The 18,919-nt window shown below is 38.5% G+C and overlaps 1 protein-coding gene across 3 annotated transcripts in view; it reads right to left on the bottom strand.

The window, feature by feature from the left end:
- MAPK14 (mitogen-activated protein kinase 14) overlaps nt 1-17,288 on the bottom strand; it is a 70,747-nt gene extending 53,459 nt beyond the window's left edge. For all 3 annotated transcript variants that reach the window (XM_054569276.1, XM_054569275.1, XM_054569277.1), the window contains exon 1: nt 16,795-17,288. In XM_054569276.1, coding sequence (XP_054425251.1) covers nt 16,795-16,910 — 116 coding nt within the window. In that variant the 5' untranslated portion in view covers nt 16,911-17,288. The remainder of the gene's footprint in view (nt 1-16,794) is intronic.
- Nucleotides 17,289-18,919: the final 1,631 nt, after the last annotated feature.

Raw genomic sequence — 18,919 nt, 5'->3', positions numbered from 1 at the left:
CATACACATATACACACAGTTTATAAATACTAATATGATGGATATCTTAATTCACACTGCTTCTTCCATAATTGCAGTTTCCTCAGGACAGATGAGTAATTTTTATTTCAAAGGACACATTTCCCCACTTTTTAAAACATATTTTACTCACAAAAGAGAACTGCTCTCTACTTATTAATTAGTAATTGCTATATCAAAAGCTGCTGGAGCAAGGAATATACAATCCATTCCTGCCCCCACCTCTTTAAGTAATTAATTGCTCTGAACGAGCCTCCTGTTCTATCACTGATCAAAACAGTATTTGGAGAAAGAGAAATCATGTATCTTATCTAAAATAAACATTATAATTACCAAAAGCAGAAACTCCTAATAATTGAAAAAAAATCACCTGATAAAATCAATTAAAGGAGAAGAAACCAATTGAGAAGAAATTCAAATTTATTGAATACCTGATTATGCCAAATGTTATTTGGGCAATGTTTAATTTAACATTTACACTAATAACTTTATGAGATATATTTACTTTTCAAAATGAGAAATTAATGGTAAGAAACATTAACAGCTCACCCAAGGTCATATAACTCATATGCAGTGAGATTCAAACCCAAATCTGTCTAATTTCAATGCTTTCTCTTTTTCCAGGGTGAGGACAACCCTAGAACAAGCTTTTGGCTTTACCTTTATTATAATGACTCACTCACTAGTATTACCAGTTGGGAAGATTCCTCTTAAATCACATTTTAAAAACTACAACTACAAATAAAACCTTGTTTTCATAAACAATGTCATAAAATGAAATTATCTTTACAATGATCAGATTCTCCAAACTAAATTCAGGATAAGATACACTGCTTAATAAGTCTGTGCCCCAAATGTAAATTCACATGAGGTTTTCCAAATTTACAGTTAATTCACATTTTATAAAATTACCGATGTGGTTAACAAAATAAAGGAATATAAAATTCATTAGAAGCAGTTACTCTAACATTAGGATGTCACTGTCACACATCTACTGCTGATCAGGAAAGCAGTGCCTAAGACATAATAATATTCATTAAGGAAATTGAATGTTTTGTTACACATTCATACTTGCCTCCCACACAACTGGCCAAAAAAAAAAAAAAAAAAAAAAAGGCTTACTAGATTCTAATACATCCTAAATAATTCTGTTTAACTTCTAATTTATTTACATATACCACCCTGCTTTATTCCACAGTGGATTTAAAGTAGCCGGGAAATATGTATCTACAACTTGATGCAACAGTAAGTGATTAAGGGAATATAAGATAAATATGAAATTCAGTATGGGTGAGGTTAGCACAAAACGTTTATCAGGAGGACCTTTCTAAAAATACTGTTAGAGATGGGCTTCAAATTTGGCTCCTACTCCACTAAAGCCATCACAAAAAACACAACCAGTTAAGACATGCGTCCCAGGAACCATATAATAAAAACAAACCAGGTACTCAAGAGAACTGAGGAGAGGTATAATTACTCCTGTAATAAAACCAGAGAAAAGTCCCTCCTGTGTATGTTTATGAAGGAGAAACAGAATGTGGCAAAAACTTCCTATCAACATCCGTACACAAATACTGCATAAGTGTGTTTCAGGTGGTTCTTTCCTTAGAGCATCCATCAACAGGACTTTCACAAAGCTAAAATACAGTTCATTAGCAAAGGAGGGAGGAAAGTATAAAACAGCATGACATTCTGCTCTGACAGACTTAATCCAAGAGGAAATCTTACACGTGTTTCGAAAATAGATAATAAATTCCATATTCCTTAGACAATCCTCCAAGATGATTTCCATCAACAAAGCTCTTGACAGGTATAGACATGACTTTGTGTTCATGTTCCATGATGGGCACCTGGCTTGCAGATTTGCTCTGTTGCAAGATAAAGGCAGATCAATATGCTCTGACAGTCAGCTGAGTTGGCAGGTAGAGGGAGATAAGCTCTTAAAAAGGTGATATACTGTCTAACCTGGACAAGTGCCCATGTCCACAAAGCATGAAAGTACAAATGACTGCACCAGGATTTTCCTCAAAAAACAATATGGATTTTCCCCAAAAGAATGAAGAAAAAGCAATGACCTGGCAAGTCTCTGAGTAATTTGTAGGGATCATAAGTAACTTTACAATTTCTTTCAATGGTTATAGGTGACTTTTCTAATCCCTAAATGATGTTAGTAAGGAAAAGTGAGCCCTCAATAATGGTTAACAAGAAAAACACATTAATGGAAATATTTACTCTTCCACAGACCATACAATTTCAGGCTTTTTTCCAACTGAATTCAAGTTAATAACAGCCTTCAAAATGTGCCTTCTAAATAACTAATTCAGACTACTAACTTGGTACTTTCTCTTTACTTGTAATACTTGATACAAATTTCAATAAATACCATACTGGAAATATTTTTCGATACATATATCCCTTTACTACAGAAACCTACATTTTCTCTCTGTATCACTGTAGTTTTGATGCTATGCCTTGCCCCTCCATTTGGAAATAACATGAAAATAAAGGCAACTTTATGCAGAAACTAGAGCTCAAGTTTTGATTTAGGAATCTCAAAAAAAAAAACCCAGTTTTTCAGAGTAGAAAAGGATTCAAAATTGACTTTAAAAACTCTTAACATTGGAAACACTGTGAGCTTTCATGTCATCACTAGTTTTCAAATATCTTGATTTAATGTCTATAAAACACTGAATTTTTTTTTAAATCACAAAATTATTTGACTATTTGCACTATACATAGTATTTTTAAGTGGAATTTAATCTCTTACAATATCACTTTCATAGTGATGGGAAGAACATCAGATGGTATTAATACAATTGTTACAAGTATGTGCAATGGGACCAATCCACAGCTTTTCAGTTTCTAAAACTTCTCAAAGAGGCTTAAAACACAGCCCAAATTTAAAAAAAACAAAAACAAAAAAAACCCCCACAAACATTTAACTGATCACTTATCTTGCCTTGCAGAACTTATAGTTCAAGAACCTTTATGCAAATTCACTATTTTCATGAAAATGTTATTCAGATAGGAAAATATATTTGTGACAGGATTTCTTAGGGACTTTAGCCATGGGCCAGGGACTCAGAGAATGGCAACACACATGACAGATACTTGCCATTCCTGATCTGGTCCAACTCCTGCTGCAAAAGTTTCTCAACTACTGGAACAAAAATGTTTTTCACAACTGCTTCAACTTTTACTGAGGTGATGAAAACAAACATTCAAACAATGTAGAAATTCACTCAGACACAATCTAAAAATCCAAAACCATTTACATTAAAATGTAAGATGCAATTCATCTTCATTTGCTGCAAGCTCCATTTGAATATATAATGATTTTATATTTCTTCATTGAAGCTGGTCAGTTAACACATTTCTTTGATTGCAAATGTGAAGTGAAACATCTGCATCAAGAGCAATGGTTATCCCATACTGACTGCAAAAATATTACATGTGGATTATTTTTTTCTTTTAAAACAGATTATTTTCCAAATCCTCATTAGAACATTGTCACCATCAGTACCTCTTCACATCTGTGTTTGAAAATTTCAATAACCAATGTTTTTGAAGTTATAAATTTTAACTCCTTTCAAGCAAATCTGAAATATTAAATAAATATTACATTGTAACTATTCAGTATTACCATCAATCAACTTTGCCCTGCTACTACAATTAAAAGGCTTTCACAGTAATAGTGTTTATAAGCTTCATGTTCAGAAAAGCATCCTATAAATATATGCTGTGAACGTGACTGCAAAAGTACCTAACAGGCATTAATGTGTCTTAACAACTCTGGGGTTTTGCTCAGTCTGAGATTCTCCATCTTAGGACATGTACATATTTTTTACAGCAATACTGTGTATACTTAGCTATCTAATGCAGGATAATAAGTTACTGCCAAATTTCATGTCTTAAACAAGATTTATCATCTCACAGGTTTTGTGGGTCAGGAATTTTGGAGCAGCTTAGCTCGGTGTTTCTGGCTCATAGTCTTTCATGATGTTGCAGTCAAGATGCTAGCCAAAGCTACAGTCATCTGAAGGCTTGAGACTGAAGAACCCACTTCTAAGATGGCTCACTCACCTGGCGTTGACAGGCCTCAGTTCTCCACACTGCGGGCCTCTCCATAGGGCTGCTTCAGTGTCTTTGCAACATAGCAGCTGGCTTCCCCTAAAGTAGTGGTTCTCAGCAGAGGGCAACTGTACCCCCTGGCTGCAGGGGACATTTTACAACATCAAACATTTTTAGCTGTCCAGCTGGTGTGTGTGAGTTTGAGGGGGTTGGGGGGTGGTACTCACACCTAGTGGGAAAAGGCCAGAGATATTGCTAAGCATCCTTCACAACAAAGAATCATCTGGCCCAAAACATCAGTAATACTGAGGCTGAGAAACTGCCCTAGAGCAACTGATCTGAGAAAGAGCAAGACAGAGGTCACAATGTCTTCTATGACCTATCCTGAGCAGTCACACTCCATCGTTCCTGCCACATTCTGTACATTAGAGAGTCAGTTACTAAGTACAGTCTTCACTCAAGGGGAGGCGAGTAAAGCTCCACCTCATGAAGGGAGGAGTTATCAAAGAGCTTATGGCCATATTTTTAAATCATTACACTTTGCAACTTGATTTTTTTTTAATTAAATGTATTGGGGTGACGGTTAATATAACAAAATTATATAGGTTTCAGGTATACAATTCTATAATACATCATCCGCATGTAACATTGTGCATTCACCACCCCAAAGCAACTTGATTTTTTAAAATCCAATATGGAATTTTCAAGAATAGCTCATTTACTTTTGGGAATACTAGATAAAGTCTTTTTAGTGCTCAAGAAAAATCACTGAAATTCCATTTAACAAAGCTATTTTTGCACCCCAGTGAATGGTCTGTGTTTACAGTACTTTGATGAGCTGATCTCGAAAAAGTCTATGAAGTATAAACACATGCAGTCTGGTAAAGAGAAAAGTAAACTAGTAGTGAAAAACTTGTGTTCTACTTTTGATTCTGGCACTCCCTAGCTGGTGATCTTGGACAAAGCTTCTATGAGCCTGTTTCCAAATCAATAAAATGATGGTGACCAGCCCTGCTTATCTCACACTGCTGTTTTGAGGCTCAAGATAATTACGTGAGAGTATTATGAACTATATAAAGCAGGTAGCTTTAAATGTCCCAAGTTGAAATGAACATGCGTGGGGCTTATCACATAGTCAAGTCTCAATATCTATTTTTAGATCTCTTAATTTCAAACCTGAGGTTAAGTATATCTCTAACAGTAACATAGGGCAGATTATTAAAACATAATTGAAGGCGCAAATCCTTGATTATTTGTTGTCATGCTAAGGATAACCAAAATACAGTTTCTATAACTTAATATGCATACTTATTCAGCAATTACTAGAAAACATGTAAGAACTACTAAAATCAGCAATATAATGTAGCCAATACTTAATGACACTGAATTGCAAAAAGCTATTTCTTTATATATTTGTTTCCCAACTTAGCCTATGAGGGAGAGCAGCAGCTACAGTTTATTCTTAGAATCTAGCCCAGTGCCTGGAACATACTGTGAGATTAATAAATAGCTATTTAAGCAGGTAGTTCCTGAACTCAAGGAACTGAGAAATCTAACTGGGGAGTCAAAATGAACAGACACCCATAAAAAAATTACTGAAGACTTTTTACAAAGCAACACATTCGCTTCATGCAATCCATTCTGTACCTCTAGTCAGACCCATTTAGGAACACTTTTCCTCACTACTTTAAACTCAAGCAACTCTAACAGCTCTGTTGCCTACAAAAATGCAATTGCCTTAGCCCCATTGCAGACCTAATTCTTTTTAAGATTTTACTTATTTATTTCTAGAGAGAGGGGAAGGGAGGGAGAAAGAAAGAGAGGGAGAGAAACATCAATGTGAAATAAAAACATTGGTTGTTCCCCATACGTGTCCTGTCTGGGGGCCAAACCTGCAACCCAGGCATGTGCCCTGACCGGGGATCAAATCTGCAACCTTTTACGTTGCAGGACGATACCCAACCAACTAAACCACACCAGTCAGGGCCCAGACCTAATTCTTAATTTCTAGGGGTAGGACCCACAGACCTGTATGTTTAAAAGCTCCACAAATGATCCTGAAGAACCACCAGCATTAAGAACAATTGGGTTCATTCAACTGAGATATTCCTCCTGCCGGCCAGTCCATCTCAAATCTAATTTTCTTAATTATGGTTTCTCCTGGTAACCTAAAAATGTTCCCTTTCCACCTCTCCAAATACTGCCCATCCTTCAGAATAATCTTCAAATCCTTCTCTCTCTATGAAACCACTTAACTACTAATACTATAGCCCCTAGTGGCCCCATCTCTCTACACATATCAACACCTTTTTATATATACAGTTCATTAGTATTTTATGTTTATTTCGTTTATACACTAGTAAGCATTTAACACTGTCTGGTGTATACCAACAGATTTCCTTTCCTACCGTAAGTCTAAAACATAAACATAAATATAAATGAGGTCTGTCCAGAAGGTATCCAGCCATGTAATATGAAAAAGAGACATTTATTGAATAAGATACAAGAAACATTGTACATAGAACAGTGATGCCTCAAGTTCCCTTCAAAGCAGGCACCACAGGACCTCACACAGTTCTCCCAATCACCATCAGCTGTGCTATTGTCTTTTCCTGAATCTCATCGATGGTCTGAAATCTCTTCCCTTTCAAAGGTGATTTTAGTTTTGGGAAAAGCCGTAAGTCGCAGAGCGCCAAATCTGGGCTGTAAGGGGGCTTGTCCCTGGGTGATTTGATGTTTTGCCAAAACGCTCTGTATGAGATGTGATGCATGAGTGGGTACGTTGTAGTGATGAAGGTGCCAATCACCAGTTGCCCATAGCTGCAGCCTTCTGAATCATCTGAATAGTTTTCACAGTGGAATATTCAAGCTTAACACAAAATCTGATGCAGAGTCATTGCTCTATTTGCTCAGTCATTTTGAACATGATGGCCACACAGTACACATGCTCACTCCATGGTGTCTACCGCCCCCACTGACTAGTTAGTGAAGTTGTCATTGTCCACACATGCACATACCATTCTACTCTCCTTGGCAACCAGGTTATATCAATGTCATGCAAACTGTTCTCATTATGTTAACAATGGTTAGACTTTTTCCAGACAGACCTCGTATATACACACATATTTCAAACTTTCAAAATTATGGTTCCTTAAGTACCTAGAGCAATGGAAATCTTCAGGTAATTAGGTCATTTCCTGATTATACTTTTCATGACCACTATCATTCACCTAATGATAAGCTTTCTTCAGCTATTAGCTCTTCATATCTAAAGCTGAACCATAAAATTTTACATGTATCTATTCCTAGGGTTGTTAGTGCCATGCCTCTGAGTGCTTTGTCCTCAGTAATGTATAGAAAAATAATAGAGGGAAATCATGAAACATTCTATTTCAACAGACTTGAAATGCAAAGGGTGAGATATTCTTGAGATTAAGTTCGGAAGTACAAACTTGGACACACAGTATATGAACAATGCCACTGTGGATGCTGCATTAGGTAATGAGTTCAAAAGGAATATGCACAGGAAGTACATTGTTTCTATCGTTTTTGCAGGTGGAAGGTTCAAATTATCTGAACTCACCTTTATTCACAGACAATCAATTCAAATATACAGGACATATACGTAGTTCTCAACCACTTACCCTCAGGAGGCATGGGTTAATATCTACATGTATTTTGGACTGTACCAACTGAGGGTTGCTACTGGCATCTAGTGGGTCGAGTAGAGGGACACTATTAAACATCCTACAGTGGACAAGATAGCCTCCACAACAAAAAAAATGTATCCCACCCCAAATGTCAATAGATTGAGTAACCCTAGGTAAGACTATGTATACTAGGGAGTGTAAACACAGCTTGATAAATGCTCCTAATACTTTCTGTTCTCTTAATTAGCTATTTTTCCCCTTTTGCTCCCTTTAGCATTGATATCATTTATTGAGATTGTTCATTTCAAAGCATAAAGGCACTTAGGACCCAAAACTGGGAATCGGAAAATGAAGCAAGCTAAATTTATATCAGATGAGAAAATTATTAACCAACATTAATATTTCACTTAAATTTAATACTAAGTATTAGGGAGTCATATTTTATTATACCAAATTAGGAAGATAACTAAGATTTTCACCAGCATTTGGCAGCCTGGAGAAAACATAAACAATCTAACAAAAGGCTAAGTACAAGAAGGTTCAAGTTAGCTAAAGCCCTAAATGCAGGATTTGACAGAAGTGGAAATAAAGAAATAGCTACTGGAGATATTAAGAATAAAGCAATTATTTTGGGGAATAAAGTTGTATCTACTACAGGGGTAAGAAAATATAAGAGTTCAATATCCATCTGCATAAACCAGATACCTCAAGCTGTGTGTCACAAGACAGATAAAGGGCATGATTAGGGGCAGATTAATCTGTGAGAGAGAAACTGTCACACCAGAGTTGCACCTCAAGTAGATGTAGAGGGCTGGGTTAAGGATTTAGAGGACCTTTACCCTCACAGTCCCTTCCTCCCCCTAAAACATCGTCTTCCTGAGCCCTTAGCAGATCAAAAGAGGAAGTTCTGACCTCTTAAAGGCACATACTGATGTCAACACTTTATAGATCTGAATCATCAGACGGAAAGGCTTCTCTGACACAGATTTCTAAAACGTATCCTTGCATAGTTGCCCTAGATGTAAAAAGTGACCCCTATGTCACTAGATTCAAGAAAGACACAGAAGGATCTAAAACAAGATTTCAAGGGAAGCATTAGAAATATAATGGTAGATTTGAGGTGGCAATTTGTTTTTTTTAAAAAGTGCAGGGAGAAAAAAAAGCTACTTCCAAAAGAGGACTTCCACAGCAATCTGAGGAAACAATATAAATATGTCCCTTGTAGAATGATACTTTCAAGAACAGAAACCCTTCCTGCTTTTTTTGTTTTTTTAATATTTATAAATGTAACACCTAGTATAGTGCCTGTCACTGGCTATACTGAATTAACTAAAGAAAACAAAGGGGACAACTGGTACGCTTTTTTGCTGTTGTGTTATGGTCATATGCTCCGTGATGCCTACACTCTGGATCATAAGACTGGAAAAGCAACCAACAGCATACTCGTGGGTGGGCTGACAGTAAGAGACGCACATACTCACATACCTTCCTTCATGTCACAGGCACAGTGACAATACCATCAAGGCCTCAGGGAGAAGGTTTTCCGGAAAACAAGGAAATCTGTAACAACATCATTCAGAGTAACAGGACCTAACATGTTCCAGGTCCAAAGTTACTCAGACAGCAGATCTAAACAAAATAAACATTTGTCCTATACCCTTTCTGTTATGTTGCCACGGGAATCTGCATTTAGGATCACTTACTTTCCGCAACTAGGTGTCAGAGCAATGAAAGGTGGGATAGCTTTCATGAAAGAGAACAGAAACTTGTATCTGTAAAGGTGGGGAACACAATAAATCCTACTGATTTTTATGGGGTCATATATGTGCAGAATCTTTCAATCCAAAAATTTCTTCAAGGTAACAAAGAAGTTTTGGGGGTTTCGTAGTCAAAATATTAGTAATAGGTAACAACAATCCCACCTCTGCTAAAATTACTATAATGGAAAAATGGTAGATGAATGTAATGTAGACACAGGACCAAATAAATTAGATCTTAAATGTTGAAGGAAGGTAAAAATGACTTTTAAAATATGACCTGATAGTAAGGAAAAACCTAGAAGCCCAAAGAAGTTAGAAAACTTCCAATCTGCCGGCAGACTAATCTTTTGTCAGAAGTCTAGATATAATTCTTTGCTCCCTTCCTTTTGACAACAGAAACCTGAAAAAGTAAAGTAAGCCCATGTTATTTAAAAAGCTTGAGTACCCTCAATCTCCAGGGCCCACCAAAAGTACTGGCTCTGGTACTGAGCTTTCTGGAATGAGAGCTGTGAGCATCAGTTAAACTGTGCACCGGTTCATCTGACTCTCCCATTCAAACCTACACTATTGGGTTGGCCAAGAAGGCCATTTAGTTTTTTCTGTAAAATAAAAGACACATTTTTCATTTTCACCAATAACTTCATTGATTTGGATATTTTGAGTATGTTGCTATGTTCCATGTGGTTAACATTGATTGTTCCCAATAAGGTCTCAATTAGATTGCTATCAACTTCAACTGGTCTACTTGACTGTGGAGTATTGTCCAGCAAGAAATCTCTAGCACGAGATTTTGCAAACCACTTTTGACACATTTGATGAGTCACTGCACCGATCTGTTTTTTGTATTTCAGTTGTTTTTACCTTTCTTGAAATAATAAAGCATAATATGCTAATAAAAATGCGGCGCATTTTCTTCCATCTTCAATATTAAAATGGCTACCCAAAAATTCATCAATTTTGATTTGTTTTTAAAAAAAAAATGTGTGCTGATATGACAGCTGCCACAATTCAATCTAACAAAATTGTTTTGAATGAAGTTGAAGACAATTAAGCATTACTAGAGCCATCTTACAGAAAGAAACCAAACAAACTTTTTGGCTAACCCAATGCAATTGGCACCTCTAATTGATAAAAAGCAGAAATGAAAAAAAAAAAAAAAAAAAAGGGACCCCCAAGGCAGAGCAATCTATTAAAACACAAGTTAGATCATGTTTCTTCTCTGGTCAGAACCCTCCATGGCTTCCCCTCTCACTTAGAGTAAAAGGCACAGTTCTTATAAAGGCAAATAAGCACCTTCATGATCCATGCACATCTGCGGCCCCTCTACCTCCTTCTACTCTATTTGGCCCGTGGTTCATTCAGCTCTAGAAAAACTGATCTGCTAGGTATTCCTAGAGAACAGAGGGCCTTTGCCTCAGGGCCTCTGCACCAGCAGATCCCTCAGCCTGAAATGTCCTTCCCTCCACACCCACACCCAACAGCTGTACTATATCACCTCCTTCAGGTCTTTGCTCATTTTATCGCTGATGCCTACCCTGTCTATCCTGCTTAAAAGTACAACAGAGCCATCCCAGTATTTTCCTCTCCTTTCATTGCTTCATTTTCCCCATAGTACTTATCACCTGACAGACTATAAATCTTATTTATTTTTGACTTCTGTTTCCACCCCCCCCTTAGAATATAGTTGCTTATGAGAATTTTTTTGTCTGTATTTCCCAGTAGATGCTCAAAGTATTGATATAATACAGAGTCCTGCCCTCAAAGAGATTAGCGTGAACTCATCTTCCTCTCCCTTTGCCTTCTAATCCTACACCCTGTAATACTCCAAAGTTCAGATAATGGCACTAAAACCTATCAATTAGTCCTAAGCCAAAACTCAGGGGTCATCCTAGACTCCTCTCTTTTCTGTTCCTCTTTCTCCCCCACATTCAGCATGGAAACCAAGCATGTCAGAACCTAGGACCTATTTCTCAAAAGTGTAGAATCTACAGACCACAATTTTCTTCTTCCCTAGCATAAAAATTTTAAAAAGAAAAGCCAGTTAATTTTATAAGTCCTTGACACATATGTACTTAATTTATGGAAACACTATACAAAGGCAAACTACTTCTAATACTGGAAGTTTCATTTACAAAAAAAAAAAAAAAAAATTAAAGTTTAAAGAGATCCTTTTGTTGTTCTGAAGAAACATGTGCATGACCTCTGAGTACATGACAACCCTGAAATGAAATCTCTAGATCTCAAGTCAGAGAACCCAGTTTATAGTGAGGTTTTGGGGTTTTTTTCAAGCACTACAGTATTTATAACTCTTGGATAGGAACAAATAAATACCAAATTTCACAGTAAAGAGCAAAAATCCAATGTATTTTCAAAGGCCTGGAGAGGCAATTATTTCTATTTATATCCTATACTTACATAACACAAACATACACAGAAGTCCCAACTTCACAAAATGTACATTGAAGCATTTCAAACCAACAAGATCCATAAATTCAAGAATTAACTATGTGCACAGCATCTAATAATTTTGTGGGAGGGAGGAATTTAATCTGGACAACAAATTCATTTTTTGGTTTATCAATTTTGAGGAAGAGATGTGACTTTAACAAGTCAAGTCATTACCCCTCAGACTAGCAATGGCACTGGTGGGATTGGTTTCATACAATCACAGCTCTATTATGAGTGACCCACCAACCCCTTTCTTCACAGAAGGAAGGATGGAGGCGGCGAACAGCACCACCTCAGCAGGAACAGGACAGGAGACTTTTAAAGTGTTGAAACCCCAGAGCCAAACCCAAAGTAGCATTAACAGGTATACTGTTCCTTTAATGAATGAGTCCGGCTCTTTGGCTATATAACTCAGTTAATAAGACCAGCCTTCATAAAGCCAGGGAAGATTGGATGATAATACTTTGGGTGAAAATACTTTAGAAAGTATAAAATCCCATTGAAATATCAGTTAATTCTCAAGTGAGAGTGACTGAATTCAGTGAATTCTTCCACCTTTGAATCCCAAGCCTCAGGGGCTCAGCACCACCTGGGCAGTGGCCCGTGAAAAGCTAAGTCGACACACAGATTATCTCTGAGGATGAGTTAGAGTGAAATCAGAAGCAGAGTACTCCTTAGTATCAAAAAACTAAACTGGCAGCCCTGGCTGGATGGCTCAGTTAGTTGGAGCGTCATCCCGTTCACTAAAATGTCGCGGGTTTGATCCAGGTCAGGGTATATACCTAGGTTGCAGGTTCCCTGGTCTGGCGTATGCCCAACTGATCAATGTTTCTCACATCGATGTTTCTCTCTCCCCTCCACCCCCTTTACTCTCTCTCTTAAATCAATAAACATGTCCTCAGGCAAGAATTTTTGTAAAAAGAGAGAGAAATTAAAACTGGCAGAATTGAGAAGCTGGAGGTTCAGGATCCCTTATTTTAAAATGGGAACCAGTGGAAAAGTATCAGTGAAAACACAGGATTTGATAAATAAAATGACTTTATAGCCAAGTTGACTGAACTTCATAAGAGTCTCTATATAGCAATGGGAATACTTAAATACTTACTGGCTAGCACTGATAACATGTAGCCAATGACATCACCTTTGGTTATAAAGAAAAGCAAATGGGAAGAAAGATCGGCATAGACTTATTATCACAAGAAAAGTAAAGGGCAAACCTTCCTCATTGATCAGAAGAAAGTCACTTTGCATACTCAGTGATGACATATTTTTATCAACTTGTGCCCTGGCTCAAGTTTAATTACTTCCAAGTGTCAGATATTTCTGGCTTCAAAGCCAAAAAAGTATACTCCTAAATAAAAAAATAAGTAAAAGATTTAAAATGGTAAATGGCTATTAATACTAAAAAAAAAATTAGCTTCATTTATTTTTATTATATTTATTAATATACCATCTTGTTCCACAAACATTCAGGGAGCTGGATTTGATTTCTCAGTAAATTTTGCCAACCTCTTACGCCAAGCCTTGTTATATACTTTATGTACTGATGATAAATATAAACTGTGCACCACAAATGCCAGGAACAGAGTAAGCAATGCATAAAATGTGACTACTACTCACATTAGGCTATAAGCCCTATGAGGGGAATGTATTACCTCGTTCTGTCTTGTTCAACACTCTATCTCAAGAAACACAGTCTGCTATCAGGTCCATAGTTGGTATTTAATAAATAATTTTGAATAAATAATTGAATATGATTTAAGAATAATTCTTAAGTCTCACCTGTTTTACAGTTTACCAGTGGCCCCCACCTCCTCTAATCAACAGCAAGGGTCTGGAAAACTATACCCCAGAGAAAAGGCATTTAAGTTCCTGTTTATGTTCCCTTAAAATAACCACAAAGATTCCTGCCCACAAAATCAATGCTTTGCAACAACATACTCTTAAACAGTTTTGCTTCATTTCCCCTCAAACAATGCTCAAAGTTCCTTAAAACTGCAAGACTTAGTGTAGTTCCCTTTCCTCCTTAAAAGGGAAAGGCATACTTGTAAAACCCTAACAATCCTCAAATTTCTAGTATGATTCCTTGATCTTTGACTCATGGTTGGTTATCATACTGGCTCTATTTGCTTTTTTATTATACACTCAGTACAAGTTAAAATAATAAAAATAGCTTTAATAAAAAAAAAATTTTAAGTTACACATCAAAGTCGATCACACTTCAGAACAATCAGATTAGGGAACTGATGCATTTCAGTGATGTTGTATTCCTTAAAATACTTTCAGCAATACTTTTGGGAACAGACTTCAGATCTAGTTCTACAAATCACACAAGAAATTCTGTGTCATTCATTACTTTTTAGTTGAGACTCATATTAGGTATAAAACAGTATCATCAACCTGATTGCTAAATCTTTTTCACCAGACTTTAGTATACATTTTCAAAATTATTTGGAATCAATTTCATTTTGTTATTCCCTAAAATCAAATCTGCACTCAAAGGATGAAGATGGTGAAAAATAACACAGGCTCCAAAATTAATTCTAAGAAAAGGTAAAAAAAAAAGTATTATGTGCCACATCTGAAAAGTTGCTAATTGAAAGAACAACTTCAAATAACTACCCTGAATGATATAACACTTACTTAAACCTAAATTCTGATATTTTCAATCCAAAACCAGTTACATTTGTTTACAGTCAACTGTGACATATATCAGTTGTATTTTCCTCCACCAATGTGCTATATAGGTTACACCTTAGATCCCCTTCACAGAAATACTACCAAAGACCAAACAAACTCTGCCTTCTTGGAAAGACACACAAGAAACTTGAGGGTGCTTGTCTCTGAGCAAAGGAATGGCATTGTTGCAGAATAGACTTTTCACTGAATATACTTTTATATCTTTTGAATTTTATACAATGTGAATGTATTACCTATTTTTAAAAAATTGGTTTAATTACTTCCAAGTGTCGGATATTTCTGGCTTCAAAGCCAAAAAAGTATACTAGCATTAAAGAAATGTGGAGTTCTTTTAATGGCACTTCATTGTAAACCTGGATCTCCAAATGCAGTACAGAGCTATTCACACCAACAGCAGGGAAAACTTGCAAGCAGTTCTTTCTGAGATCACTAAACAACTCACCTTACTTGAACTATTCTGCTATATCATTCCATTAAAGTTTAAACATCATTGGTAACAAAAACTTGATACTACAAAAATAAATGTGTCAATTCAAGAATAAAAAACAAAGTAAACTAATGAGCTATTAAAGGAGCAATGATCCAACTACATCTTTGAAAATTTCAAGTCAATCACACACATATATAGTAAAATGCTGCAAATTCCCTTAACATGTAGGTTGTTGGACTAAAAAATGTGGAAAAGATGTCAGGAATGGTGCCATCAGCAACAAGGTTCAAGCAGTTTGAACTAGATAATGCAATATGATCTGTTGCTGGACACAGTTGCACAATCGCAGAAGATTCTACCAAACAGGAAATTCATGATGTGACTTTAAGAAACACAGGAATTATATTTAAAGGTTAATACATTCAAAAGGCTGGAATTTGCTTCAAAACAAGAAATAATTTTATAGACACCTTTTCAAATGTTGGATGGGCATGAATTACATGACTATTTCAGACCAAGAGCTCTCAAATTACAGTAAATCTAAAATAGTGTATAAAACCTTGGAAGTTAGAGAAGGTAGTGAAGTTAGTGAATGTTTCAGGCCCAGAAATTTTATGGTATTAATTTAATTTTAAGCACAAAGTGTGAATTAAAAATGATATATTTCACATCTTTTGAAAACCATCGTGTCCCTCAGGCTATAAATGTAGATAAGTCTCCTGCAAACTCTCTCAGGGACTTCAAAAACACGGCACTATTCACAAGAATAATCGTAATTAAAAAAATATTTACAATATCTCCCAGCATTGTTAAGGACTTTTTGATCTCGAGGGCGTCCAACGGATCTCACTTGCTCCAAATGAGAAAATTGTTTATTAAACAATGCTTAAATGAGCAGTGGAATGTGACTAATCAGTGAGGCCGCCAGTTTCTCAAGCTGCACTGTTCTTGCAGGCACTATCACCCACCCCCCAGTCTGCGAAAAGGAAATACGCTTCCAACCGAATCGGAAACACACCACTCAAGCTGGCACAGTGCTCACCGAGATAAAGTCGGTATTTTAAGCTCTATGGGTCGCTGCTAATTCAACTGAGAATTCAAAAAGAACGCTTCTCAAAATGAGATTTCGACAGGCATTTGCAAAAAAAAAAAAAAACAACAACAAAACAACACAAAAACACACACACACACAAAAAAACCCCGGAAAGAACGCCCTTCGTCGTCAGTTTTGCTCAAATGACCGCAGCCTCCCCGGTCGGGCTTTGCCCTTCTGCTTCTCCCGGCAGCTCCCCGGGCTTGTCTGCTCAGAGGGCAGGCTCCGGGGCCCAGGGTGGGCTCACCTCCGGAGAGGGTCCTTCTGCTCGATGCCATTAGGGAGACACCCCGGCCGCGAAAGAGCGTCTCTCGGTGCTTGCCCCCGGAGCTGCAACCCCCAAGAAGGGAACGCACAGGGTGCGAGCCAGGTTCAAGCTCCAGCACCACCATCCACAGCCCACCGTGGACGTGCGTCCTGCACACAGATGACCACCCACCTAAGTGCGCAGGTTGAGGGGGTGCAAGGAGCACAGGAGGTGCTGGAAAGGGGTCGAAGGGGCAGCCATGCCCTCCCCAAGGAAAATTCCTGCCGCTTGGTGCATCGCTGAGCCGTGGGGGCAGGCCTGGCTTTGGGATATAAAGGCCAGCTAGCCACCACGGCCCCAGACCCAGTGACACTCACCACACTGAGCCATAGGCGCCGGAGCCCACCGGGGACAGGTTCTGGTAACGCTCCGGCACCTCCCAGATTGTCTTGTTCAGCTCCTGCCGGTAGAACGTGGGCCTTTCCTGAGACATCTTCCAGCGGCGGCCGCGGGGGGAGGAGGTGGCCCTCCGGGGCCGCGCCTGCACCCGCACCCGCTCCCTGGCCCTCGTTCCCCAGGCGGCAGGGCGGGGATCCCGCACGGGCTGCCTGCACAGGTGCGGCAGCCGCGACCCCGCCGACTCCCGCGCGCGCGGCCCCTACCAGCCGCAGCGGCTGGATGCGCCTCAGCGACGAGGACAAGCTCTGCTAACGGGAAGGACACACTCCGGAGCTCAAGGCTGCGCCCGCCACGGTCTCCCTGCACCCTCTCCCAGATCAGGCCGACTCCGGGCTGCGCCACGGGCTACCGCTTCAGCTGCTGCTGTTCCAGTGGTCGCCGTTCCAGAACCAGCGAACAGGAGCCTCCCGCTGTACTCTCGCGAGAAGAGATCCCGGTACTCTCTGCGAACCGAGATTTTACCCAATATGGAACCTGCCCATGGGAGGGGGCTGATGAGGCAAGAGGACGGGAGAAGCAGTTCTCGCGAGAAGATAGCAACAGCTGGAGACCAGAAGAAGAATTTGCTGTCTGTTCTCATTAAGGGCGCGAAGGCGGATCCGGGAAGGAGAGCGTAAGCTGGCCACACATATCGCGTGCGCCCCACCGTGGTCGGCGGGGCAAATGCCTGGTGGAAAGCGAGTGATAAATAGTGTCTTGGGAAAAGAGCCAAAAGATCTTTTAAACTGCCCCTAATCACCACCAGCAGCAGAGCACGTGCTCAGCTGAACCCCCAATTTCCAAGAAATAATTACATTTAAAAAATAGAGAGAAGAGTTCCGGCCAGAAAGCTGTTGCATTCCCATCTGCTCAAGGACATAAAGCCAGCTCTTTGGAATTCTGATGAAATCTGTCCCAAAAGCAAATATTAGCCCTGCATTAAAACTGACGTATTACACCAAACTCTCCTAGTAGTTTTCAAGCTTTTAAGTGCACAAGAATCACCTTGGAAGTTTACAATGAAGATTTCCAGGACTCAAAGGGAGTCTAACTGGATAGGTCCAAGATGAGCACCAAGAATGCGCATTTTTATAATAAACCCCAGGCAGTTCTGATTCAGGAAAGACTCTGGTATCTCCCTTTTTGATACCAGAGTCTTTCCTGGTAAAAAATGAGAAGCATTTTTTAAACCAACTGACTCCTGCCCTGAAGAGTTTCCACTGAAGAGCATGTTACACATTTAATTCATGCCTCTCAGAGTAAGAAGAACAGGGTAGAGTGGTATTACTAGGCAAATCAATTGATCGTTCTTAGACCTTAGTTCCAGTTCACGCAAAAGAGAATTCCTTTCTTACATTTCCGCTTAAAAGGGACATTTATAAAGCTGAACAAGATAAATATGAATAGGCAAGTTATTATAACCCCATACCTACCCCCACTGTTACCAACCTATTCCTATGCAAAAGCTTGTTACAGTAAGCAGAAGAATTGGACTCGAAAAGAAATAAGTAGATCCAAGCCAGGAAAATTCCCATCACTTCTCATGATTATTCTCTTTTGTGTTATGCATCCCTTGCCATGCTCAGACTTTGCCTGTCTTGCCCCAGCATCTAGCATAGTGCCTAGAAAAATAAGAGATACCCCATATGTATTTGTTGAACAAATTATGAACAATGACCATGATCTCAATTTAGGAGGTGGTACAGGATCCAAGTGCTCCTCAACGAAAAAAAATAAAGAAAATCTAAGACCTGATTTACCTGTGATTTGTGTGAGGCTTTTTGTTTTGGTTTGGTTTTGCTTTTTACCAATGTGGCTTAGCCTGGATTCTCTGTCCTACAAAGACATGGTGCTTGAAAATGTTCCAAGCCAACCTGCAGGCTAGGGAGCTTTGAAAGAAGTAATGAAAGTTGCATAAGGAATGAGAACAAAAATGTGACTGAAAAAAAAGAGGGGTGGGAGTGGGGAATCAAGACAATGAGTGAATAGACACAGGAGAGGAGCCTTGGAGGTAGGAATTCTAAGAAATTCATAAATGTATCCAACAAACTGGGATGATGAGGT

This window comes from Pteronotus mesoamericanus, unplaced genomic scaffold (genome assembly GCF_021234165.1).
Source record: "Pteronotus mesoamericanus isolate MK-2021 breed Mesoamerican mustached bat unplaced genomic scaffold, CSHL_Meso_final contig_20, whole genome shotgun sequence".
Lineage (NCBI taxonomy): Eukaryota > Metazoa > Chordata > Mammalia > Chiroptera > Mormoopidae > Pteronotus > Pteronotus mesoamericanus.
This window is presented reverse-complemented; position numbering and strand designations above follow the sequence as displayed.